This window comes from Gallinula chloropus (assembly GCF_964237585.1).
Source record: "Gallinula chloropus genome assembly, chromosome: 2".
Taxonomy (NCBI): Eukaryota; Metazoa; Chordata; class Aves; order Gruiformes; family Rallidae; genus Gallinula; species Gallinula chloropus.
In genome coordinates, this window is record NC_140086.1 from 49386164 (window position 1) to 49414084 (window position 27921).

General features: G+C 46.2%; 1 protein-coding gene across 1 annotated transcript in view; it reads left to right on the forward strand.

Annotated features, from left to right (window-relative positions):
* Positions 1-10802, forward strand: part of KCTD1 (potassium channel tetramerization domain containing 1) — a 33599-nt gene extending 22797 nt beyond the window's left edge. The window contains exons 2-4 of the mRNA XM_084260585.1: positions 3815-3959; positions 6291-6596; positions 10154-10802. Of these exons, the coding sequence (XP_084116711.1) occupies positions 3815-3959; positions 6291-6596; positions 10154-10312 (610 nt within the window). The 3' untranslated portion in view covers positions 10313-10802. The remainder of the gene's footprint in view (positions 1-3814; positions 3960-6290; positions 6597-10153) is intronic.
* Positions 10803-27921: the final 17119 nt, after the last annotated feature.

The window sequence follows — 27921 nt, forward strand, 5'->3', positions numbered from 1 at the left end:
AACACTGAGAGAGCAAGGTTTTATAAACACTTACACTGTGTATACAGTTTTGCTGCGGACTGAGTATATTTTTATACTTGGCACACAGGACTTGTTTCTGAAGAATCTGAAAAATCCTGTAAGCAGTGTCATCTTCCTGTACTAGCTTTTTTGGACCTGAAACGCCACTATGGTAGTGCTGGTCTGCGGGGAGGAGGACCCTGACAGCGTTTTGTGAAAGTAAAACATCGATCTCTTCCATACGCGGTTTTTTTCTCCCCACTGAAACCAGGCTTGTGGCTGTACCTGTTTTGTGTCCTTAAAGTAAAACTAAATTCTCTGATGGAAGCTGAGTTTTCCACTGGTTATATTTTCAACCCTTGAAGCGTTCAATTTCTGACAGTGGAATATGATACTTAAAGCCATAGACATTAATTATTACCCATTGGAGGTCGCACTTTCAACCCATGGGACATTAATTTTCCTCATATACAGAAAATGCCAGCCTGTTAGTTTTAATTAAATATTTCAGAAGTACGTTTTCTTGTAAATGGACTACAGTTTCTTATCCTTTACTCTTGATATTTGGCTAATTCTGTGTATAATTATCAGCTTATTTTGCAAGCCTCCTTCAAAGCACTTTCCTGTTTGGAAATCCATTCAGCTGTTATGTATTTGTCATTTAAAAAAAAAAAAAAAAGTTATCTTTGCCAATCATCAGACAATGTTGTCAAGAATTAGATGGGGAAAACATCTTTCAGGTTTTCTTGAGAAGTGAAATGATAATAAACATGGCTTAAAAGTCCCTTCTTGTGCCAGTGGATTTATGTCTCTTAAGCATTTATAATTGCAGCCTGAGACCAAGCAGGAGTAACAGCAGAGCTATGGGTGGCAAGGAGGATGGTTACTCAAATACTGTCTAGAAAAGACAAGAGAGCTTGCCTCTCTGCTTGCAGGACCCCAAGAGTGAAGGGGGAAGCTGGAGGGTGAAGGTGGTGGCTCCCCAGATCCTGGCATAGCCCAGTCTCCTCTCCTGACAGGTGTAGCAAATGTGGCCTAGGAAGAGGACCACTCAGCTAGGTTTGGGTCTGGTATTATCTCAGGTGCTCTCTCAGGTCTTTCCCTGGAGGCCATGTGCAGGAAGCTAGAATCTACATTTTTCCATCTGAAAGGGAAGAAGCCTTTTCAATTTTGTTTACAGGAGTGTTTCTGCTCGTGGTCTACCTTTCCAAAGCTGTTTAAACATGTAAAAGTACAGTTGTGCGTTTCAAAGTGGTACTGGAGGGGGGCAGGAGAGGGTACCTGATTCCAGGGAAAATGGGATTTTGCAATTCCTTGCGGGTTTTGCACTGCTGAAAAGCAGCAATGCGCTAAGGCAGCATTTCCTGTTAACTCTCCCAGCCCAGACCCAAGGCCATTCAGGCCCCAGGTAGCACCAGACGATGGCTGTGCCCTTTGGTCAGCATTATGGTTTTGTCAGAAGGCTCTGACACTATCTCATTATTTTCCTAAACATCTAATAAAATTAAGACAAAAAGCCTAAAGGCTTAAAATATGTAGTTACACTAGTAATCTAGAGCTAGGAGAATACTGTAGAAACCAATTACAATTACAATTACAGGTTTCAGTAATGACTGATTTGGCCAAATATATGTTTTGTGTATGAATTCCATGATAGATTCCAAGGCAACGTTCTTGAGTATCGGGGAAAATGAATTCTAAATGCTGAGTGCATCCATACTAGACATAAATGTTACTCACCCACCTAATGGGCAGGAACCTGTATTATAAGGCTTGTTGTAGCTTAAATTTTGAACAGTGGGGCAGGTGGTAGTAACAAGTATCCAAGGAAGAAAACTTGAATTGATGTGAAGGGATGGCTTTGAGAAAAAATATTTTGTACCTGATCATTCCGAAAAATCCTTGTATGTTACAGTTTCCATGCAACTTGAATTGACTCAGGCATTTCTTACAGAATTTTAAAGGGCCAGCTAAGGTTAATGTGGTTTTCTTTCTTTCTTGGGCTTCAGCTCTCCCAGCTGGGGAGAAAGAATAGATGAGACTTGTATTCAGTTCACAGCTCGCTACTGGGTGTCCTACCGAGGTCCCTGCTGCGGGCACAGACATCCCTTCTGACCCCACCGGGGTTGGCTGTACCCTTCTCAAAGGGAGGGTGTACAGCTGTGGGTGAGAAGTGGTGCGCAGTCACCTGGAGCCCCGTCCTTCTGCGGTTCCCTGCGACCCCGCTGCGAGTCCTGCTGTCTCCCCCTCTTTGGGAACCGCTCCTGTCTTTTGCCTCTTGAACGTTTCCTGGAGGTCCCCTTCTGCTGGCTGGCAGATGGGGTGTCCATCAGCTTGGGATGCTTCATGCAGCCAGGAAGGCTGCTCACCTCGGAGGTTTTGGTGGGGTTTGTTTTCTACTGGTGGTGAGGAATGGTTGTTTCTTCACAATAACGTGCCGTGACTGTCGTGCCCACATGAGAAGACAGATTTGTTCCTTACCTGTACTACAAACTCTGATCAGGGAACAGAGCGCCTGTCTGTCCCCCAGCTCTGTGATGATGTACAGTGATACTACTGCCTGCCCTTTGGTAACCTGCAGAGGTTTTACTGTGCCGGTTCCAAAACCAGAGTGGCTATACTGGGACAAAATTATACATGAACGAGCCTTTTGAGGAGAATACTGAAAATGCCGTATCTGCGGAATATCGCAGAACGTGACAGGTTGTGACAAGGCTCTGGCGTTCCATCCAAAACTGTCAGTCGTGCTTCACACAGCGTCCGTGTGACGTATCACGAGCGAGCTATTTTCAGACCGTTTTGTTTATAGTTCTGGTGTTGGAAAGAATCAGAGAGTGCTTCCACACTGCACACGTGGATGTATAACCAGGCACACAGAATCAAACCTGCTGGCTGCTCCTAGGGGTTTCACTGGGGAGCTGCCCGTGACTCAGGAGCGTGTTGCAAGTGCCCCGGTGCAGAAACACAATGTGGATTTCATGTTACTCTAGCAGGGTGTTGTTCAGAGTTTCCAGTCCTTCCTGCTGCTCTAACAAGAGCAGGTTTTTGGGGTGCACATCTACAAAATGTGTGTGTGTTCAGCGGTTGATGTTGCGAGAACCGTGGGCAAGAGGAATCTCTCTTAGTGGCTGGGTGGTCTCTAAAAACCAAGGCCTTTTTCCCTGATTATTTCAGTGTGTGCTAATTGATACCTGCCACAAACAGTTAACTCTTACTGTGAAATTTTTGCCTGTCATTGAAATGTTATAAACTTTGTATCCTGGCTTCTTATTCTGACAGCGTGCTGCCCCCTGAGCTGTGCCTGCCTGAGTGTTGGTGGCAGCAAATGGCATAAAAAAAAATGAATTGGGTTTAAAAACCAAACAAAACCCAAGCAAGCAACCAGGAAAAAACCCAAACCATTTCCCAAGTGCAATTTCCAAACTACGTCAGGTTCACTGTGCAGTCCCCTGGAAAGCAGAATGAAGTCAATCCAAGGGGGATGGTGCATTTGGGGAGTCTGCTGATGGGGGGCTATTGAGAGAGATGGCCAAAATCATCGTGTTGTGTCAACATTATTGTGTTGTGAGACATAGGAGGCTCCTGCCCCAGCTGCTTCTTCCTCCACCTTCCCAGTGGCACTGTGGTACTTAGAAGTTTCTGGGGCTGTGCTGGTCAACTTAGGTCGTGGGTCAACACCAGCTCTTATGAAACAAAGCCACAGAGCTCCTTTGGTGAAGTCAGCGTGGGGGGTTTTTGCAGCATTAGGCTGTTTGAGCAGCTCCCGAGCCAAACTTGGTCTGACCCTGCTGCTCATCTCTTCTTTCCTCTCCAGAATCGGACGGCTTTTTGATGGCACGGAGCCCATTGTCCTCGACAGTCTCAAGCAGCATTATTTCATCGACAGAGATGGGCAGATGTTCAGATATATCTTGAATTTTTTAAGGACGTCAAAACTCCTCATTCCTGATGATTTCAAGGTGAGATTTGAAGGGAGTTGGGTGTTTCGCATGTACCTCAGTAAAGCAAGTATCTGGAGTGTAGTCAAAACAGAGCCCTAGACGGTGTGGGGGCTTGTAGGGTATGGTGTTCAATTTCAGGTATGCAGCAAAAGCGTGGGGTTGCTAAAGAGGCATCTGTCAGCCTTTCCTAGAGAGGCATCAATATTAAATTTTACACACCCCCAGCTAAAATGTAATGGAGAAACCTTGCTATGCTGATGGAGACAGAAATGATACTACAATCTGGAACCAACTGCTCATGAGCTTTGCTGATTGCTTGTCCTCTCATCTGCTTTTATGCTTCCCCTCTGATTGCGGCAGCTCCAGCTTCCACTCCCACACTGAAATTCAAAAAATGGTGTGGGAATCACAACATTGACAAAATAAACTACACACGTGGTAGTATTTGAGCATTAAGTCATAGAATATTTTCTCCCTCAGACTGTTGAATGCATACTGCAAGCTTAATTTTGGAGTTTTAGAGAAGTCAGAGATGAGTAGTTCCACATCTGCTATTGGAACTTTGTTAAAGAGCTTGCTTTTCCTCTTTTTAATATCAAATTAAATGTGTGGTAGTTCACCATGCTAGCCATCAGCCTGCAGAGGTAGAGCTTCAGACTCCATACGATGCTCTGCGTTTAGCTGCTTGCAGGTATATGGGTGTATGTGCGGTGTCAGCGGAGGGAGTGCTGGAGAGGGAGCTTGCAATCAGAACAGATCTCTATCGTTGCTCATTGCATATCAGCGTAGCTGGCTGTGCCATTAGTTCACTGTAGGAAAGGGAGCAATTCTGACTGAGCTGGAGAGGTGGTGAGGAAGCGTTAGAGCGGTTTGCACTGGTGCACTGACTTTTATCCCTCCCATCTGAGACAGATTTCCAGGTGTTTGGGGCATAATAGGTGCAAGGTTGAGTTCGGTAGCCGTCTTGCAGCAGCCTTTGAATCATCTGCTCTAGACACACGCTGACTTCTCCCGTGTGTGTGACAAGGACAGGCCTACCTGAATAATGTGGGAGTTTGGAACCGGACGATAAGCATCGTATCCCTCTTTTGAAGCCTTAGCACGGCTTCGTGCTGCTCTCTGCATTTGTCCTGGAGGTAATCGGAAATACAGGGAAAAGGAAAAGCCACCTTCCATGCAATATTAAGAAGTTATATATGCAGGAGCCTTTTAAACACACAAATATACTGTAGCTGGGCTGAAATTAAAAATGTAACTCCTGGCAAATTCACCCAACCAACACAATGTTCAAAGGGGTGTCCTTTCCAGTTACGCTTTCAGGCATCCGAAAGATCGGTGCTTAAAATGAAGAGCGGCCCTTGTTTCTTAGAAATGTATCCTTTAGAGGACTTTTTTGTTGCACATCAAATGTAAGCAGTATTTTGAGCACAATTTAGGTGCCCTGTTCTCATGAAACATCCTGTAGCTCGAATTCAGGGCCGTATCGACTATCAGCAGTCATCCTTTGTTGTCATCCTGTTCCTCTGCCTTCCCTAATTCTCATGTACTGCTTCTCTTCTCGCTGTATAAATATTTTCCAAATGGTCTTACACTCTTAAACCTAGAAAAAAACCAAGATTATTTCCACCACCACCCCCTCCCCCAATGTAAAAAATGGCAGTAGACAGACTCCAGATCATCAGTTCTAAATTACTTCTGTACTGGCTGTACTTAGAAATGTGTTCTCTCTGCTCTGGCGTTTGAGATGATGTAGTAAACAATACTGTTGGCAAAATGGGGAGGTATTAAAAAATACTTAATTTTTAAAATGCAGTAATATGTGCAATTCATTATGCAAATATCTGAATCATTTTACGCTTAGAACCATCGCAGGCTCCCTCATTTACATTCTTATACCTGTTACAATGCCTGCTAGTATTGCTGTAAGACGCGATGGATCCTAGTGATGAATTTTCTGAATCCTGATTGAATTCTGTTCCATCTGTTCAATGAGGTCATTATTCTATGACATCACTATGGGCATGAAATACGGGGAAAAGTAGGATTTTTGCCTGGATTATTCCATAGCAAGGGGGGAGTTGAGCAAGCATAGCCTCCCTTTCCCCTCCCAAACACTGCCATACCCAGTCTGTCTCAAGTGGCTGATGGCTTGTTGCCTGTTGTTTGTTCTGGGGTTTTTTTTTTGCTTGCAGGTGTTTTTATGACACCTTCCTACGCAGCAATTATGAACTATGTCTGAAGGGTTCCCAATCTAGAGCGGTGTTAGCCTGAGTAACCATAGACATTAAGCAGTACATTAGCAATGCCTCTTAATTCTTAATTGTGCACAGTAATGTATGTGTCTTTCAGGACTACAGTTTGTTATATGAAGAAGCAAAATATTTCCAGCTTCAGCCCATGCTGGGAGAGATGGAAAGGTGGAAACAGGACCGGGAGAGTGGCCGCTTCTCAAAGTCTTGTGAGTGCCTGGTGGTGCGAGTTGCCCCAGATCTTGGAGAGAGGATTACACTGAGCGGCGATAAGTCATTGATAGAAGAAGTGTTTCCAGAAATTGGTGACGTGATGTGCAATTCTGTCAATGCTGGCTGGAATCACGACTCAACGCATGTCATCCGATTTCCACTGAACGGATACTGTCACCTCAACTCAGTTCAGGTAGGAAGTCACATGTGTAGTTTTCGGAAGGGAGCCTGCTGGCCAGCTGCTGGTGGTTTGACTCTCTTCCCTGCCACTGGAGCATTTTGATGAACAAAATCAGCTGGTGGCTTTGAACTAGGGCTGAATCCTCAACTTAATTCACACATATTGTCACCAAAACTTTGCAAGCAAGCTACAGTAGTGCTAAAAACATGCTTTAGGAGGTAAATATTTACCTCAATATAAAGACATTGTATAGTTGGAGAAACATTTTTTGGCACTTCAATATAGGGTGACCATTCGGGCCTGCTTCCAGTCTTGTCCAGCTTGTTATAAATTGTTTTCTGGGTTGTTGAAAAGGGACAGGGACATCTCAAGCGAGGGAGAGAAGATGCCACACCTCCAGAGAGCTGTTGAGACCACTGGGCTCTGTGTCTCTGTCTCCATCTCCCTGAGACAGCTAGTGGAGATGCTCTGATTAGAATTTCCAGAGTCCGGGGGAGCTCTGAAACTAAATGGGAAGAACAGAGGACCAAAAAGGTGAAGCCCTGGTCTCTTACACTGGGTGTAACAAGTGAGGAGTGAAGGGAAAGGGAAATTAATGTGAGAAAGAGACAACTGGACAGTATCATTGGCCAGCTACTGAAAGGAGGGCCACACTTCCACAGAGAGAGAGCACAGCCAGCCTCCTGTTCGCATTGTCCTCCCTCCTCCTGCTCTGTCCTCCCTCCTCCTGACACAGGACCCAGTATTTCTGGAGAAGGGAGCAGTCTGCAGCTGCAGGAGAAGCCATCTGTTGAGTCTCAACATCAGAGGGGACTTTGCCTCATCCCCCTCTGCTACCCCTCCGACTGGGGTATCCTGGGAGGGCTTTCACCCTTCAACGAGACAGTCAGGCAAGGTGTGTAATGTGGAGGGTGTAGTAGTGGGGAGGTTGTCACAGCTGTGGTCAAAAACTAGTGTGTCATTTTTCCAGTGTTACCTAGGCCTTTCACACTTGACAAAGACCTCCCTAATAACTTCTTGAGTACATTGCCATCTACTTTTTTTACTTTGGATGAAGTCAGCCTGCTCCATCTTCCTCCTTGCTGAGGTGACAAAAACAAAGGCACGTCTGCTTATTGCAAACAGGGACCCATCTGTTTCTGTGGTCTCAGGGAGGAGCCTTCTCTTTCAGCAGTTTTTTCCTAATTTATCATGACACAGAAGAGGATGTCACAATATCTAAAATCAGTAACTGTTACGAAATGGATAAGAAAAAATCTGTGACACAAATGCAGGTAATTTCTGGAAGAGTGATAATAAACTTACAAGTTATAGAGTTGTCTGCTTTATCCTGTGTTGGTTAAAAACAGCCAATGTGACACACCTGTCTCCACCTGGTTAGCACATCCTGCACAGCCAGCACTTTGGAGCGAGGGCACTTCTTCACATCTGGAATTACCATTAGTGCTCTTGATGCTGCTTAGTTTAGACACACCTCCTCAATGCTCCAGGCTTATAAGCAAGTCCTTATGGAGACTTGAAAGGTGAGCTTAGCATCTTTCCATCTGCCAGGTCCTGCTGTCCAGGAGCTCTGCTCTGTTCCTTCCCCAGCAGCAGGGAGCTGAGTGCCACAACATGCAGTGAGGGCTCACCAGTACTTAACAGGGGAGTCTGGATAGATCTGTCTAGACCTATTGAGAGATGGCTGACCCATGCTGTGCTCGGACAGCTGTGTCTCTTGCTGGCCTTCACTGTCATGCTGAAGCATCAGAGTTGTTTTGTGGTAGTGACTCATGCAAACTTACATCAGCCCTAATTCTAGATTGCAACTCAAAAGGGATAGGACTTTGAAGAAGAGTTATTTAGCCACATGTCATGTGATAGCAGTCAAAGCAGCTGGAAGTTGTAACCTCTAGAAGTTTATCTCTTAGCCTGATGTTTACATTTTTGTCAGACAAATAAGAATTGCCAAGCATGTTTACCAATGAGAAAAACCCGAGCCAGAGTGGCAAAATGTACACAGTCTCCAAGAGAGATGATGATCCCATGTTGATAATGCTGCATCTTTCATTTCTTGGGAACACAAGCATTCCCCAGTCCTGATAATGATGTGAAGAGGGACAGGGACTACCAGTAGACCCAGAGGGTGAGGTGCAGACTAAATGATTTGCCTGGGGCTGGGCTACTTTCCTAATAATTGCTACCATTGCCTTATTTTTTCCCATGACCTAAGTTGTCCTGTTCTAGATTTCAGTAGCTTGCACTGAGATGTATTTGGGGGATTTCAGCTTATGCTGTTTAAAAGTTAAAGATCAGAGTAAACAAAAACTGCAGAGATGTTTTGATGGCTGCTTCTGAGTGTCTTTTCCCACCTCCTCCTGTCTACATTTGCCTGCTGTGCAATTAGCCATGCCCAGGTATTTTGGAAAGACTTTTGCTGACCTGAAGCAATACATGCAAAGATGTGGCATGTCTTGTTTTAAGAGTTTTTAAATTGCAGCTCACTTTTCCCCCCCAACCCCAGTCCTGTGCAGCCTTCAGCTGCTCAGCTTGCCCTTGCTGTCCCAGCACACATGCAAGCCAGGTGATGAACTGGTGAAATAGCTGGGAAAGACTTGGTGGGCGCTTGTCCCCAGCACAACCCTGGTGAGATCCAGTCATGATGGATGGAGAGGCCCACGTCTGGTGGGGTCGCAGTGGTATCTGCCTCCCCTTGGTGGAGGCAGCACAGATAAAGAAGATAAAAGTCACAAAGGATATAAACAAGGGCAAGAACGCCTCAGCCCTGCAGTTACAGCAAAGCAGCATGAACACAGGTAATTAAAAATAAATAGCAGGATAGTGGTGTGAAAGGAGAGAGTGCTTGTAGCAGCCTGGAGCCAGTGCTGGGAGATGAGGTCTTTGCAGCATTGCTTGTAGGGCGAGCTTCCCTGGGTGCATCCCCCGCTGCTCTGGGAGCCCTGCATGACTCTTATTTCTTTTCTTTTCCTTTCCTTTCTCTTTTTTTTTTCTTCTTTTTGAGCTTGTATTTCCCACCAGAAGCAACACTCAAAGTTGTGAAAAGGTGAATAGACAAAATTCATTAGTCCCATAGTTAAACTTAAAAGGTCCCAGGTTTTACCACAAGTGACTGCAGCCACAGATCTCTGTGATCACAGTTGGCTTTTAAGCCTTTAGAAAATATGATGGTAACTTTTCTGAAATTATGACCTCAGAATCTGCATTGTCACCGTTCAGTTGCAAACACCACCCTGATATCTGCTATGGGATTCTGCATTTGCCCTGTTGTATTGTTAAGTCTGTGAAGCACACAATGTGTTTTTCCAGGCATGTTCCCATGGATAGACGAATTCTGTATTTTATAATACTTTAAAAAAAAGAAGTTTTTTCTCATTTCATCTCTTATTTCTCAGTGTTCAAAGTCAGCAGAAACCAGTCCAATGCAGTGAAGCTGAGAACCATTTAGTGGGTTTGTGTAACTGCTTTTATTTCCTAGCTGGGTCCATTAGAATATAGCACTTATCATCCTCAGGTAGCAAACAGTCTGTTTGTTTATTTATACATTGGCATTTGTTTCCTCTTTTTTGCAGGTCCTTGAGAGGTTACAGCAAAGAGGGTTTGAGATTGTTGGTTCGTGTGGAGGTGGGGTGGACTCTTCCCAATTCAGTGAATACGTACTGAGACGAGAACTCAGAAGGACATCTCGTGCACCCTCCGTCATTCGAATAAAGCAAGAGCCTCTGGACTGAAATGGACATGTTTCTTTATGCAAAAAAGAAAAAAAAAAGAAAAAAAAAAAGGAAAAAAAGGCAAAGAGAGAGGAGAGGAAAAAAAAAAGAGGGGGAGGGGGTGGGAACACGTTTCATGTGCAGTTTGGACTCCAAACAAGTCCTGGAACTAAAATTGAATAAAAGACACATTTATATCAAATATAGAGACCACACCTGAATTCATATGGGAACATTTGGAGTAGTAGTAATAATAATAACCTCAAGGTGTAAAAGAAACACACACACGCACACACACACACACATATATCAAATATGTATATATATGTATGTATGTACATATATATATGTATGTATATGTCAAAGGGTAGGAAATGCAACAACAAAAAAGTGGTAGATGAGGTTGGTGCTGTGATGGCCATTAAGTGTCCTAGGCCTTACTCAGGCCCACTTAACGGTGTACAAGCCATTACCAGTGGGGGATATGCAGACTCCCCCTCACCCATTTTCCATTGCCAAACAGCCATCCACTTTTTAACGTGTACACACCTTGACTCGACTTTATTTGCATATGGAGGTTTATGTCTGTCTTTTTTAGAGGTGGATGGGCAGGTGTTCAGGAGACGACCATCCGTTGCATTGGGAAGCTAGTCGACTGAAATTTTAAATGTAGTTTGTACAGAAGTCGCACACTTTTTGTCTGCCCTCACAGATGTGAAAGGTTAACTTTACTTTTTTGGATGAGGTTTTTTGTTGTTTTTGTTTTGTTTTGTGTTTTTTTCAAAGGGGGCCAGAATACTTAATATTTGGTAGAGATGCTCTGGTTTGAATCTGCTGCTTTCCTACAGTTTTTTCAAATTTTATAATGTATTAAATACAATAAACTCTGTTTAAAATACTGAGGGTCTGTTTTAAGATAACAGGAGCAGCGAGGTGGGGTTTAGCTCACTGCACGCTAGGGTGTGGAGTGGCGGCTGCTCCAGCGGGCACCGTGCAGGCAGCGCTGCCCACGCACAGTGGAGTGAGTTAAAGGCAGCATCTTCCTTCAGCACTGTCTTTTTTGAGCTTTGCCCTTGTTTGAAGAGAGGCTGTTGGTCAGACTTAAAAATAATCCCAGCTCAGCCCAGGGAAACCCATCAAATCCGAAGTCTGGTTCGATAACCTTCAGCATATTGGCAAATAGTTGCATCCCTTCCCTCTCGACTAAGGAGCTGGCGCTTCTGCTCTCCAAGCCCTTGCCCTGCTGAGTGTGTTAGCCAGCCGGTTTGTTTGCAATGTGGTTCACTTCCCTCGTTTAAAGCTAGTGGTGTTCTGCCTAGAGAGTGAGACAGTCAAGCCCCTCGTGTTAGGCCATCGGCTGCGTGGCTCTTAGTAGCAGGTGGTAAGTCGGTGTCCTGCGTTAGATGTCCTGCGAGCTGTTCTCTTGCAGAGTCTCGCCCAGGAGGCCACCACCTCTGCCGCTGCCTGGCTCCAGCGGGTGAGGTCTTAGCAAAGGCGCCACGTCACGACATCGCTGCACGGGACCGTTCACGGGTCGATGCTTCCACCGCCTGAGATGCACCAGCAACCACCACCTTTCTTCCAAAGTACCTTTTTATGCAATATTCCAGAACATGACTGTGTACTCATCCCAGTACGGAAGTTTCTATCGACGCAACGGTGCCGGCGTTCCATTCATTTTTGGTGACACTTTGATATTTATTTAAGAAAAGAACAAAGCAGAAATTGTTAAAGACATGTAACAAGGTTTTTAATATAGTCTGATAACTCAAGAAAAGCTACCATTTTTCTGGTTTTTATTAAAACATGTCGGAGGGCACACTTGAATAGCTCTCTGGCAGTACATATCAATGGCTTTGAAATTATTGAAACGTGGAAATGGGGTGGGTGGGGTGGAGGGGGGGTGGCTGGAGGGGGCTCCAAAAATTAAGGTTCATTAATGGGTTATTAGATCTTCAATGTGATGCTGATTTGTCTATTCACAGAACTGCAACAGCTGCCTCATTGAAAATGCTTGTTTTCAATTAGCAGCAAGTAGTCTGTTACAAAATAAACAAGTGCTTGCTCTTACTGCCCACAATTTGGTTGTTAGTTTGCGTAGAAGTCGGAAAGCTAAAACCCTGGGAAAGAAATGTTTGGAACAGATCTTCAAACTGTTGGAAGTGGTATGAGATTTGTGATGCTGAAAAAGGCGCCAGTCCCTGCAGGTTGAGGACTGTGGGTACCTGTGCAAGGTGACTTGATGTTTAAGAGACTGTTTGCTGCAGAAATCCTTCCTGCGCTTCCAGGTGGAGACTGTCACTCTGGAGACCTGGAGAGTGGGTCCAGGAGTATGTTTATGCTGTCTGTTAAGCCCAAAGGTACTCTCACCTCCAGACCTACCCTGCTAGACATTGTCTTTTACATACAGGCATACATAGGCTGGAGCTGGGGCTGAAGCTCCTTTCCCAGCTGCTGGGCCAGCAGGTACCTCAAGCCTGCCTGGCTGGAAGCATATGCAGCCCTAAAATTGTCCCCACAGCACTTGCCCCAGTGCTGGCAGCACTCCTGCTGCTTGCAGCCTTTGTGTATGCTGAGCATGGAGGGTGAGGGGCTTTGCTACTCGTGCTTTTCATTGTGTTGCTCCCTGAGCCGGCAGGATGTTTTATTTCTCAGTGTGTATCTGCCTGACTCAATGAGGCTGAGGATACCTTTGTGCTCCTCCCAAACCCCCAACTGTCTGGTCACCCTCCCACCAAGCCTGGGTTCATTGTTGGTGGAGTCAAAAAACACTTGGAGACACTGAATGGAAACATCACTGCAGTTACAGTGAGGTCATGGAGCAAGAGGTCCTGGATAAAATGATAGCCAGTGAAAAATGTGCTCAGGAGTATAAGCTAGATGTAGGTTTTTAGAGAACAAACGAGATTGGCCCTGTTTGCAGCTGAGGCTTGTAACCACGTGGTTTTAAAATGTTCCTGAGAAAAACTAATCAACAGACAAATGAGCAATACATCCAGGAACGGGGAAGGGAGCACAAGAAGGGCCAGGTTATGGTCATCCCTGTTCTGGAGGTTATTAATTTTGACATGTACAATAGTTTAAATTTATCTCATTTTTATTAAAAAAAAAACCCCTGATCTGACTCCATTTGGTGGGCTCAGTGGTGCTGTATTTAATGACAAGAGGAAGAGCTGCAGTGAACAGTAGCTGCCTACGTCATACCTCAGCTTGCTGGAGCAGCTTCCAGGAGAGCTGTAGATGCCAACACTCAACGCCCCTTCCCACGATGAGGCGCAGGCAGAGGAGCTGGGCCTTCATCTTTCCTTACATGAATGCTGGATTTCTGTAACAGCCACCAACCCAGGGTTTAGTCCTTCTCCCATTGCCTCCTCAACATACCAGACAGCCTCATAATCTAAATGTGGCTCCTGGCGTGCTCAGATGAACCTTTGAACTGCGAGCGTCCCGTTGGAGACCAAGACGATTTACCCGGTGCTGGAGAAAGCGAAGTCCCAGTTAGTCACCAAGTTATTCACTCTACCCTGAAGCGCTGTTTGTGAATAGGTGCTGCTAAGTTCTTCTATCTCTGGGTACTTATTGGCCAGGAAATCTGGCCTGGTGGACGATTTCCCTCTCCGTTGCTGCTTGTGTAAAAGAAAGCTGATCGTTTCAGTGCCTGGCTGGCAAGAGCAGGTATGGTTGAGGCAGTTGGGTTTTGGCGCCCTATAGAATCCGTAACAAAATCCAGTGGAGACAACCTACTACCTTCTGAAAACATGAAAGTGGAGCCACCTATTCAATTATTTTTGTTTATACTAAGCAGGCACTGGTTTCAATTTGAAGAGCAACATGTTGTTCGAGAGCGTGATTTTTTGCAGCAACCTTTAAAAATCGATTGCTATGCTAATTACAGGGGGTTTACTGTCACCCAAATGACTTGTCAAGTGCGATTTTTCTTTCATGTTCACATTTTTGGGGGGAGGAAAGGTTTGATTTTGGGGGGGGGTGAGAAAAGAATTTTTATTGACCAATGGTCAGTTTTTCAGAGAAATAAAAACATTTATTTCAGTCTGTCATTTCTTGACTGTGGAGTTCTATATTATGAATTATTTCTAGGGACAACTGTTATTTGTATGTCGGCATTCATGCTGCCTGAGGTTTATTTACAGTGGAAATGAAACCAAGACATCCTTAGGGCCTGTAGACCAGTTGCTTTTTCTCAGACTTCAGTTTGAGTGGTTTATTATTTCTTGAGGGTCTGGAGGGATCGTCGCCACAAAAAATCAACACATTGCATCAGGTCCCCATGTTGGCTTTGGCTGCTACCCCATTGATCTGGTTATTGAAGACCCCAAAACTGACTTAGCATTTGGGATCCTCTATTTGAGATTGAAACTACTAAAACTGTATCTCTACTCCTCTTCCAAATAAAGAGGTAAGCACATACTACAAAAATCCATCTGCTTGTAAGCTGAGCTAGCTCTGCTATCTGGTAACCAGGGTGCTAACGTCAGTTCTGGGGGAAACCCTAGTACCAACCTGCTGAAGCAAGGATGAACTCCAGAAATGGAGATGTCCTCTGACAGATGGGGAAAAGTTCACTTTTCCTTGAATCTCTAACTTCTTTTCACATTTGTTGACTAGGGGCTTTATATGTTATTGAGTCCCGTGGCCCTAAAATTACGAAGAGTTTTATGTTTCAACTGATGTCCAATATTATGGGCCAGATCCCCTCTTCGGCCCGCATGGTGACCTTGCCCCACACCTGAGTTATTATCTGAATTACAAATTAGTGTAATTTAGGGGTTATGAAAAGAGGCATGGTGTGGTGATTCGCTGTCAGTATCACTGCACCACCAGCAATATTATGTCACCTCTGTTGCACATTGCTTCTAACAAATACAGGGTTTTTTGTGCTGCAGATGAGAGGAAATCTGCTTCTATCAAACGCCTCTCTTTCAGCCCCTTGAAACTGTTAGGTCCATGAGCTCCTCTCCCCAGAAAGGCTGTTGTTGGTGTGAAAGGGCTGGGTGTGTGCCCCTCAGTGAGCATGAGGCGTTGCTGCCCTCGCCCAGCCCAGCAAACCCTGTTGCCTAGTCCTCAGAGCAGAGCTCTGCCTTGCTGGTCTGGGGAGAGATGGAGAGAGGGAGATTTGTCTTTGTACTGCAGAGTTTGGACTGATAAATGATCTCATCTACAACCCCAAATGATCCTCTGGCTTCTGGTCTATTATGTAGCTTGTCAGTGTCGTTATTAATTTTCCAGAGGAAAGTGCATAGCATGGGATGTCTGGCCCTGCCTGCTCCCCATTGCGATGTGGATGGAAGGGCAGCGACCTGTCGAGTGGGTATTGACTTAAACCGAAAGCTGCGTGTGCTGGATTCCCCTGAACTCATGTACTGCACTCATTCTGGCTTCGGCTCAAACCAGAGGGCTTAGCAAGGATCACCAGTGTTCAGTACTTTGTTTGACTGAACTCCAAGAAACTGCAAAAACAAAAGACAAAACAGGCAGACCGTGGACACTAGTTCTGAAGATTGGGAGCTAATTCCTGCCCCTACTAAATAAATGCTTCGTCTCTGGGTGGCACACATCAAAAACACTTCTTACCAGAAAAATAATGAAAGTAGCCATGCATTTCTTTCCCTGGCTTCCTCTGGTCATGAGGCTTGGTTTTATTCTGCTTGGGTCTCTGCCTGGGCAGCTCAAGAATAATAATTTTGGCCTCCATGTAGTGCTTGGTCTCTTCAAAGCTTGCACAAACCTTCAATTAAGCCTCTCTAGCGGTAAGGGAAGAAGGTAACAATAAGCTCACCTTGCTGCTGGAGGGGCCGGGGAGGGCGAGGGGGCATGAAGGAGTTCAACTTTCACCCCTCTGGGTGGCAAGCTGTGCTTTGAGTCATGCTCAGCTGCCACCCTCTTCCACAACCCCTCTTGCAGCAGAGAAGGTTGGAGTCAGCAAGGTTCTATGGCATGTGTAGGGGCTATTTTAAAGCTGAGAGTCGCAAAGTGTGCCAGCAAATGCATCCCTCAGCGGGCCGAGTAAGCATAAGAAGTGACACTGCACACGTCAGGCTTGAGGTACCTTTGGGTTGTTTTTTTACCTTCTCTAATTCCTTCCCAAGTGAGAGAAAAATAAACGAAAACTTCCCTTCTCCTTTCACGTTTTCAGTAGGGTCTACCAATGTCTGTGTCTCCCTCCTCCTCCTTCCTGGCTCAGCTCCTCAGCAGTGGCTATAGTTTTCTGGTTATGCTGTTTTGGTTCCTTCCCACAAACCTCAGGCATTGCAGTGGAGGGGTACAAACAGCAATGAAAAGCTCCAGCACAGTTTGTGGAAGAGCTCCGGCCACTCATAAAGCAGTCACAACAAAATGGTGACACGTGCCAGGATGGCCAATGGCAGGGACGCTCTTCCAGGCGCGGCTGCTGAGGTGGGGTGAGGCACGTCTGGCTCCTGGCTTCAAACACTCCAGAACAAAAACCACCACAGTAGGAAACTAGGGCTCAAACCCTCACGGATTATCTTCCTCCTTAAGCATCTGCTCCTCTTTCTCGCAGCTGTAGCCTTTAGAGGAGTAGTTTAAAAGCCGTGCTATCATCTCTGCCGTAACCAGCGCAGCTACTCCAAGGGAAAGCTGCTTGGCTCAGGGACAGCTGTTCTGCAGAAAAATTCTCTTCTGATGCATTATTGATAGATGTAAGTTAAAGCCATAAAGCTCGCAGCTTTATCAGGCAATATCTACTAAATCCTGGAAGCATGTAAGATAACCTAAATGTAATCTACTGCATACCAGCTCCTTCAGTGATGGATAGCACAACAAAAGCAGGACTAATGAAAAATTAATGAAAACAGTTACTTCCATAAGAAAAATGATCTGTTTTCTCCCACCTTTGTATTGATTTTAACTGGCCCTGTAATTGGAAGTGTATAATTTTTTCCTAAGGTAAAGAGGATCGAGGGCGAGGGAGAGCGAGCGTATAATTCTATTCATGTTTGTGACATACTTTCAGGCTACAAAAACAAAGCATTTTCCTTAGGATGTTGAAGCCGCCTGTGAATGCAGACTTCAAGCATATTTTCTCAGCTCAGGCAAACTGCCACCCTCGTTGCCTGAAACCAGATAGCGCACGAGAGGAGTACTTGGAGTACTTTGAAGGCTAGTGAGGAAGTACAAAGCAGCAATGTTTAGGAAAAATCAAACACAACGCGTGTAACTTGGTGGTTCTAACATGTTTCACGCATCCAGGTTCGTTCCTGATTGATCTGCCGCTTTCTGAAAGGGGGGGGGGGGAATAAAAAATCCTCCTGTCGCTCTTTGGAGAGGGGATGAAAGTTGGGGCTCAGAAGAAGGTCCTTCCCTGTGAGACCAAACCCATTGCACCATGGTGTTCAAGCACTGGCTTGGCAGCAAACTTGTTGCCACGTACGGTCCCACCACCTTCTTACTGACATCCTTAAACACCTGTCTTTTCCCCTAAATTTAATAGAGCATTTCCAGTTTTTCACCATGCAACGACAACAGAAATCAGTCTAATCTGTGACTGCTGTAAGCTCTGTTTTAAATTATTCTTAAGACTTTACCTGCTTAATGCTAATATATCCGCTGAGCCCAAAGGGCACTGGTGAGATAATAAATCAATCAGAGTAGCATAGAGTTTGTTTTGGTAGGGGAACAAAATAGAGGTGTTCCTCAAAGAGTTTAGGAAATGCCTCTTTCCTGTTCCCTGTTGTGTGTTGTATGGGTCTTTTTCTAATCTCTTCTGTGAGACCGGTCAAAGACATGATAGGGGGCTATATTGTAAGGAGGAGCTGAGAAGGAAGATGCTTCTGCACATACTGTTAGTAAATTTGCTCTTTATTTTAGTCTTTTTCTAGTATCTCTTAGCTTCATTTAAAACATATATCTATTTTTTTGAGTTTAGAGATTTAGCTACATCCTTGGTTGCTGCATTTTATTGTCTTTCTTGTTGGCCTGATCACAGCTGCAATGCAAGATGAACCGCCTCTTTGAATGCATGTCATTAAAAATTAGGGCATTTACTTGTCCTCAATATTTGGCTTGGCTGTATTTTTGTTGCAGCAATCTCAGCTGGTCCAGTCTCATCTGGTGCTCTGCACAGCAGATGTGGTGATTGATTGACATGGGTGACCAAGGGCCCCCTTGTAACCGGGCCCTCCCCAGCTCGCTGGGCCTTGCTGCCTGAACGAGCACTGGAGTGGGGACAAACCACCCAAAGGTCACTGTGGCTGCCACCGTCCATCAGCGACGTAGGGTTGAGGGCCAGATGCTGTACCCACTCTTGGAGACTACCTAGGCTGCAGAGGCAGGAAGGATGCTGCTGGCAGCAGGGTGTCCCAGGTGCCCAACTCTATGCTTCACCCTCAGGCAAATCCTCCAAGCACAGGTCCCCTGAGATGGCCAAAAGCTGGCTGGACATGGTCCTGGGCAGCCAGATCTAGATGGCCATGCTTGAGCAGAAGAGGGAATGAACAAGATGACCTCCAGAGATCCCTTCCAACCTCTAACACTCTCTGTTATTTCCAGGAAGTGGACTGATCAAGATTTGAAAGGTTGGCCCTGGAGAGAAATGTGGCCATCTTGGTGCCGTCAAGGCCCCCGGCTTTCTGCAGCAAGGCACCAGTAGCACAAAGCATCTCCAGATGGTTGGCTGTGCTGCCACAGAAGTGTGTGGCCAGGTGAGGAAAAGCACGGTACTATGCAAACCCGCTGCTCCCAGCAGCCTGAGTACAGTCACTGCGACTTGGTTGAATGATTGGCACCAGGGGATGCAGAGGGAGAAGGGCACGGAAACACATTGTGGGAAGGTACTGGGTGGTCCTGGAGAAGCAGGTAGGAGTGTGAGCAGGGGTGGGACAGCTGTGACCCCAAGTGGCAATTCGTACTTGCTTGAGCTGTGAGCTGGACGGAGAGCTCAGCACCCTGAGCCGCCCCGCAGTGTGAGCTCAGCTCTGCTGGGGTGGAAGCAGCCTATGGAAGGAAGAACACTGTGTAAGTGATAAGGTGTCTTAATGTAGGGAAAAAGAAGCTATAAGTCGTCAAAAATCGTTGTGTCACAGGTGAAGCATGTAGGACCAGCGGCGGCTGGCATTAGGTCTGCATTTTGTATGTCATTTCAGGTTGGCGATGGTGAAAGGTGGGAGCAACACACTGTGAGGGCAGGTGAAACATGAGTGTGAGAAGGGATGATTATTCCTTAGCACGCTGAGGTGTGAGAAGGGCAGTAGTTTGAGTTAAGGTACATGGGGGAGAAAATGATCTTGATTTCTCTCATTCTTCAAAGAAGAAAAACATAACTGCTGCACCTGTTACTGCCACAACAAACACAGGCCAGTCACTTTACGGTGGGCAGAAGAGAAGAGACACCCTGAAAAGACCTGTTTTGTTCCAGATGTTCTTATTACTTTCTCCTGCCAACATCTGTATGTTAATTACAAAGCCCATCTTCTGCCTGGCCATCATTCTGTCTTGCTCAACATGTGCTATGGACTGTAAGAAAGTCCATCAAAAGAAACAAACACAATATATAGATTTGTTTTTTTTCCAGAAACAACAATTGTTTGCACTAAGACATGACTGTTTTTCTTAAAAATTAATGTGTTCCCTGTGCCTGTCCATTCCTCCACCTCAACATTTAATGTGTTTTGAGATAACCTGGGGCAGGGCAGAGCCTGAGTGAGGGTTTGCTTTGGGAAGCGCAGGAAAGAAGAGCTTCTCTGCTCCACACAGTGGGACAAAGTTGATGCTTGCAGGAAGAGGCTCTTCTCCCAAGTGACAGCTAGGAATTCTCATGAAACAAGCCTAAATAAAACCAGAGCCTTCCAAGCAGCGTTGGAAACAGAATAGTCTGCATGTGTTGCCTCAAAAATAAAAGACAGCAGGCAAAGGGCTTTCATGCTTCCTTGCACTTCTCAGAGATCCAGGGGCCACAAAGGCATTTCTTCCTCCAAGTGTCACTCTTCAGTTACACTGTGTATTTCTGCAGCATCACAACTGTGTTGCTTCTTCTTAAAAGTAAGAGATACTTCATTCTGCTTTCCTCCCTCTGTCCTGTTACCTGGGGCTTTATTTCTGTCCTCTCTTTTTTAATTTTATTTACAATCTAGAGAACCTTCACAACATTTTTTTCAGTAGGGAGCGGAAGGGGGATTCAGTCCTAATGGAGGTTGAAAGCCATCAGATGCCAGTCCTGAGCTTGATGTAATAAACTATATTTCAAGTATTGCTCACACAAAGTCTGTGGGCAGTGGAGTTGCAACTCATCATTACAAGACGTTGCTGCCAAAGAACCATCAGCAGAACTTGGAGAAAGGTAGACCCAGTGGTCCTCACAGTGCCCTTCTGGGGCTCTGACTTGAAAAGGCATTTCAGGGTGTCCTTAGCCATTGGTGCAGCAGAAGTTTAGTCTTAATTTCACAGTACTGAAATTGTGCGTGTACTTCCATACCTCACCAAGCTAAGGCACAGCTGCCTAAAGGAAAGAGGGGCGAGAAGGCACCAGAGAAATCTTCCCCAAAGTTTGCTTTTCCTGAGTTTTGTTTGTTTGTTTGTTTTGTTTTACTGATTGTAGGGCTAAATATTGATTTTTCAGCTCTGGAAAACTGAAGACATGGCATCTTCTTCTGCCATGTTCTCAATATGCTTAAAAAGAAAAATCCCTCCATGACCACATTTTTCCCTTGTAAAAATATGAGCAATTAGCACAGCGGGTTCTCAGTTCAATATGTATAATTTATTGCAAAATGTATATAATTGGTTTGGCAGACAGCACATGCACCAACACAAGCATAAACCTTTTTATGAATCCATATGTAATGCTGGATGTTGATGGATTATTACTACAGCGAGATGTCATGTGAAATAGCCAATGCAGATGTACAGTAGCAAATTACTGGGTTTGCCATTTTCATTAAAAAAGGAAACAAACAAAACAAAAAAAACCCTATTCACATCTCTATTATTTATGGAAGATTTCTTTTTTTAATACACTCACGACTGAGGCATCTGGGTGTATTAAACAACCGAATTCAGGCTCACATTAAGCTAAATTGCCCACAGTGGGCAGCTGCCTCATTTCACTGTTCTTAAAAGTCCAAAATGTGTTTTCTGAACCTGAGGCATTTATCTCCTTGCCGAAGCGGGGTGCAGGCAAATATTTCACTGAAGGGAAGGGGAAGCGTGTTGCTCTGCTGCCAAAACTCTGGCCAAACTGTGGCCAAAGATTTCTGAGCACAGGAGAAAGGACAAGAACAGGAGGAGAGGTCAAAATTGCGCTCCCAGTTTCATGGACAGAGTATTCATGGTCACTGAGCTGCTTGGCATGCAGGAGGCTGGGGCTGGGGGGAGAGCTGCACTCCTGGGTTAGCTCAGTGACATCTCCAGCCCCTGACTCCCAAAAACCTATGTGCCATGTAGTGGTGTAGAGGCAGTACAATGCTGCAGCCCCTTGGCTGCCCATGTGGGCCATGGGTACCCCCTGATGCTGGTTTGCAGGCTGGGAGCAGCAAGTGGTGCAGAGAGGATGTGTATAGGGATGGGGAGAAGAAGGTAGGGGGAGGGGGTGGGCAGTGGACCCATGGTGGAGGAACCACCTGGGTCTGTCCTTCTTGCCGTGCTGCACACCCCTGACCTGTGCTCCTTGGTCCTCCAGGAAGCCCTGAAGCACCTCAGGAGAAAGCAGGACCTCCTGCAGCACCTGCCTGAGCTTGGTCCTTGGGGTATGTCCAGCAAGGTGGGTAAGAACCAGGGGAGCCAGCTCCATCCCTTTCCTGCCATGTTATCCCTGTCTTTTTCCATAGAGACCACAAACAGCTCAGGTATCTTCTAGCTTCTCTGGAGGTGTCAGTACTCCTCAGGGCAGTCTCTTCCTGTCACCGATGGGGCTCAGACCCTGAGGTCAAAGCCCCCATGCCCATCCCTGCACCCAGCACCTCATGTGTTTCACACCAGCATTCCTCCACTCATGTTGTCCTTTCACATTTTCTTTGGTCTCTGCCTCATCCCAAAGTGGATTTTTCCCATTCATTTTCCCACCTCTTACATCTTCCTCCTCCCTTAGCTCATTTTCCATCATCTCTTTCCAGTCGTCTGTTTTCTTTCTTCTCTTATAATCCTGTACATTTGGGTACTTTTCATTTGGAGTCTTTAACATAACCACTAGATTTGTGTTTTAGCCTTGTTCAGCAGGTTAAAGGCTCCCTTTTCTATCCTCCATTCTGCATTTTCTTCTCCCTCTTAATATACCAGGGTTTACAAGCTTGGGATCCAGCTCAATTTCAGTGGGAAGCTTCACCAGCGATTTCCATAGGAGCAAGGGGGAAACATTTAAAATGTTCCAATGTGAGACGGTAAAACCATGTCTCTGGGTTTGTCTATGGCCAGATTTCCCAAGCTACTCTGTGCTTCCAGCACCACCCAGCTCCTGAAGGAGCTGTAAGTAGAAAGAGGGAGGTTTCTGAAAAGCAGGCCATGTTTCCTCAGGTTACATATGATGGAGGCAGCATCCTACCTGGCTTGATCTGGGGACCTTATCTGCCACAAGTCTCTGCTGGGCATCATGCCCTGTTCTTCTGCTACATTTATATTTATCAGCAGTATGTTTGGAAGGAGGGAGAAATGTATTTTTGCCTTCCAACTTCTTTCCAGGGGGAGCTCGTAGAGGTCCACGTGTTTCAGGCAAGCCAGAAATGCTTGTCCCACCACCCAGCTTACACACTCACACGTTATCTGACTGTGGTGATGCCCCGTGGTAGTTTTCTGAGCACGTGCATCCTGCAGGCATGCTGTGGCCATCCCAAACCAACAGCTATGATGGGTGAAGCCACTCATCCACATAGCTAATCTAACAAACAAAAAAACCCCAACCAAAACCCAAAACCCAACCACGATGGACATTCAGTGATATACTGGAAAATATGCTTTTGCTGGCGGGATTTATTCTGTGACCCTGCTCTCCTCAGCCAGCAAAACAGGGACTGATGTGAGGGATGCTCGCAGGAAGCCAGCTCAACATCTGCATAACCTGGGATGGCTGTGCTGGCAAAGCACTACTAATGCAGCCCTGGAAATAGGCAGCCCTGGTTTGTTTCCAGCCTTGGTGTGTAGAAAGAAAGACTCCCACGCTGTGCTCCATCACATTCAGATGGTTTTTATCCTTCAGTTCCAAAACACCTCAGAAAAATTATCCAAACCAATCTCAGGAGTGAAAGAAAAATGGAGCTGCAGCTGTTTATGAGCGAGGCTCCATTATCAAATGGTGCCTGTTGAAACTCTTTCTGTTCAGTAGGAGACGTCCCACTAGAAAAAGTCCCCTACTTCCAGCTCCTCTTCTCTGCAGCTGTCACTGTGCTGCTCATTGTTGGTGAAGGCACCTGCGTCTCCCCGAGATGTGATCTAGAGGCTCCCACTGTTTATTTCAATGTAAATATTTTTTTTGTTGAGAAACAAAAGGGCTGGAAAAAGGGAGGTTATGGGAATATTCAGGATGAGATAAGGAATCTGAGGCAGAAAAGAACACACCAATTACCTCAGCTCACATGCTCATCTGCCAGACTAAACCAGTTTTACCTGCTGTTGCCCAAAGGCAAAACACCATAGGGCTTCTGATGTCATGTTGGCCTTTGGTTATGAGCCTGGGTAAATGGGTACCTGGCAGAGGGAGAGAAAAAGGGCTGTGCTGCTTAATGCCAGCTTCATCTATTTATGTTCGTCTAGCATCAATTAAAAATACCTCTGTCTCATTCTGCCTGCCTGCTAGTGCAGTATTCATTCTCTTTCCCCAGCACTGTAGATCATCTTGCCTTACAGCCTACAGCAGTGAGGGGCAGCATTTGCCTCTGGCAGGGCAGAGGATGAGAAACCATTTCACTTTCCTTCTACTTGTCCTCCACTCTGTCTCCGTGCAGAGGAGCGAAGGCGTTTAATGTGCCAGTTGTCGTGGAGGGGTGATGTACAAGGCCTGGGCTGCTGTTTGTTTGCAGTGCTTCAGTAGCATCAGCTTGTTCCTCAGGATGTAAATTGAACTGTTGGCATTGCTGGGACAATACAGAGGTCTGAACTGTGTTCCATGTACTAAACCATCTTTATTTTCTTCATTATTTTAACCTTCTTTTTCTTCCTCCCCCCGCTTTTTACATCAGCAAGACCCAGAGAAGCAGACTTTATGTTGCAATAATTCTGCACATTTTGCTTATAAATATCCCGGAGCAAAGTTAAAAGGGTTGTGGGTTGGGGTTGGGTTTTTTTTTTTCTTATATAACTATCAAAGCAAGCGTCTGCTTCAGCACAGAGTGAAAGGGACGTTACACACATAAAAGCTCATCAGTGGGTGGCAACACAGCTTTCGTCCAAATACACATTGCAAATATGCCGCTGCGGCGCAGACTGACGGCTTCGGTGAAATCACAGACTCACAGAATCGTAGGGGTTGGAAGGGACCTCCAGAGACCATTGGGTCCAACCCCTCTGCCAAAGCAGGCTCCCTAGGACACATTGCACAGGTAGGCATCCAGATGGGTCTTGAATATCTCCATACCATCCACCAAGCATCATCCTGTATTTTGTATGGATGGATTTTCTGCCAGCACTGCCCTCCAGCAGCACTGCTTGCTCCTGCGGGCCCTCTTGTGCAACAGCATGCTTTGTCAGCTTGAGTTGCATGGGGTAGATGGTGATGGTGTCCAGGCACTATGGAATCACAGAGTTGTAGGGGTTGGAAGGGACCTCAAGAGATCATCGGGTCCAACCCCCCTGCCAAAGCAGGTTCCCTAGGACAGGTCACCCAGGTAGGCATCCAGATGGGTCTTGAATATCTCCAGAGAAGGAGACTCCACAACACCCCTGGGCAGCCTGTCCCAGGGCTCTGTCACCCTCATGGTGAAAAAGTCCTTCCCCATGCTGGTGCGGAACTTCCTGTGCTCCAACTTGAGGCCATTGCCCCTTGTCCAGTCCACACAGACCACAGAAAAGAGGCTGGCTATTTCCCCCTGTGTCCCACACTTGGGATATTTATAAACACTAATAAGATCCTTTCTTAGCCTTCTTTTCTTGAGGCTGAACAGCCTCAGTTCATTCAGCCTGGGGAGATGCTCCAGTCCTTTTATCATCTTCATAGCTCTCTTCTGGACTCTCTCCAGGAGATCCCTGTATTTTCTATACCAAGGATCCCAGAACTGGACACAATACTCCAGGCGGGGCCTGACCAGGGCAGAGTGGAGAGGGAGGATCACCTCCTTTGACCTGCTGGCAACACTCTTTTTGATGCACCCCAGGATCCCATTGCCCTCTTAGCTACCAGGGCACACTGCTGGCTCCTGGTAGCATCTGACTGAGATGCAACAGTTCCTTGTGCCAGTTGCTTCAGTAAGAGCCAAAACAGGGTCTGAGCGCTCGAGGAATCCCAGGAGAATCAAGCCTTTTGCCTGTTGCACTATCAAAGACATCTCTCCTCTTTTAAATTTCCGGTTGTCTCCTTCAGAGCAAACAATGCTGCAAAGTAATCTGAAAGCCAAGGAGGTAAAAATCAGTGACTTCAGCAACAACAGCATCACCAGTTTCCTCCGTTGCAACCTCCCATCTCGATTTCTCTGAGCAGACTCGTGATTTCAGTGGCTGCCTTGGCAGGTGCCCAGCGTGATGCACCTGAGAGCAGCCAGGCTGCCTGAGAGCAGGACCACAACGGTTTTGGAAAATCAGAGGTCTTCAAGAGTTCTGAAGCCGAACCTCAAAAATGACTGAATATTTCACGTTTTTCTTCTCCCTCAGTGTCGCGCACCCGCAGAATGGCAAATGTTTCATGGTCTGAAGTCAACACAACAGCACCAGTGTATCACCAGCCTGCAACAGCATCTATTTGAAGGACGGTTTTAAAGCAGTCTGCAGTGCTGGAAGGCAGCTTTTCCTGTACTGCTTCTAGCAAGGATGTGCTGATCTGAGCACTCAGTGCCATGATTTATTTATTACAGCTTCAGTACTACTTTTTTTTTCCCCTCCCCATTGACATAGGATTAAAATTAAACATCCTTAACTGTGCAAGATGGCTTAGCTCATTTTGGGGTGCCTGTACCAGCTATGTGTGTAAAAGATTGCTCTCCACTAGCTTGGTCTTGATTCGTGTACAGGCAAAACTCCCCCAAGACGGTTCTCCTGAGTCTGGTGTTAAGATGAACTGTGACTATGCCCAGAGGTGGCAGCCATTGGACTAGGCCAAGGCAAACCTTCTCAGCCTTTGATTCTCCAAAGACCCCATCAATAGGTGCCATTGATGCTAAGGGGGGACTGTCATTAAGGATGAGGTGCTTGGGAATGCATTGGATTCATGGCTGTGGACACCAGAGCTGGAGAAGTCTGGCCAGGAGAGAGACACCTCCATGAGTGGCTGTGGTGGGGGCTTTAAGTTGTAGGAGCACCGAAGCACAACTCAATGTTGGTAGCGAGTGGGGGGATTTGCATTCAAAGACCCTATAGAGGCTTGCTGAGCGAGGGATGGGGCTTTGGCACATGCAGGTTTTCCATGACAGCATGGGGAAGTGCCAGGGAAGGCTGTGCTGGAGGGACAAGGCAGCCACCCCCAGCACAGACAGTGGTCATTAAGACTTGGCTCACGGTAGTTACCAAGTCTCAGTCTAAGGGGAATGGGCACCTCACGGTGGTCTCATCCCTTAGTGCTGCCTCTCCCAGAGACAATGTAGACAGGTGGAGAATGTCCAGCTGGGTGTGTACAAGGACATCTCATGGGGCGGCATTGTGGGCAGCCAAAAGTCTGAAATCAGCCCTGAAGGCACATAGGACCCAGGAGAGGCAGGGCCGAGCATCCCTCACCAAAGGACCACCATCAAGGAGGTATTGCCGGATTCTTTGGGTGCTGGGGGAAGAAGCAGGTGTGTGCAGAATCCTGGCTGGCAGCGAGGGTGGAAAATGGAGAGCAAAGGCGCTCCACGCAACCAGACGCTGCTGCGGGGACATGAGGTGTCCCATCTCTGAGAAAACACTGCTGGGCCAGACCACTCTGATGCAAACATCATGATGGTGGTTGCAATCCACCACTCCATCCTTCAAGTTTCTCCATCTTGCACGGTGTGGACTTCTTTGGGCTGCACAGAGTGTGAAAGAGTCTTGTCAGGGACGCAAAGGGGTGGGGTTTTTTTGAGCAAAAGGGTACCCCGAGCTTTACAAAGCACAAAGGTGAGCACAGTGCTCTGAAAGGATCTCCAAAAGTGGACTCTGCTTAATCTGCTGGGGGTCTACACAGCACCCAGCAGACCAAGCAAATGTGGGCTTCAGGACAGGCAACCCCTCTAGCATTATCTAGAAGCTGAATGCATCCCCAGCAAGGAACACAAAGGAGAGATGAAACATGTTTCTTGCTGGAACTACCATTTAATGCACAACTTGGTGTCTTTTACACTGGTTACTTTGAAACAAACCTCATCCTGCATGCAACTAGCTACAAAAGCACAATCCATCCTTCCGACTGACCCGTTTACCTCCTTTTGAGACAAGAAGTATATTACTTTGTCCATTGATCTCTCTGTATTCGTGACGTGGTGACAACGCTGAAACCAGCTGCCCCATGCTCAAGGTTCTCCAAGGTTTGGAAAGGTGACCTGGAATGAAAGTTATTGTCTCAA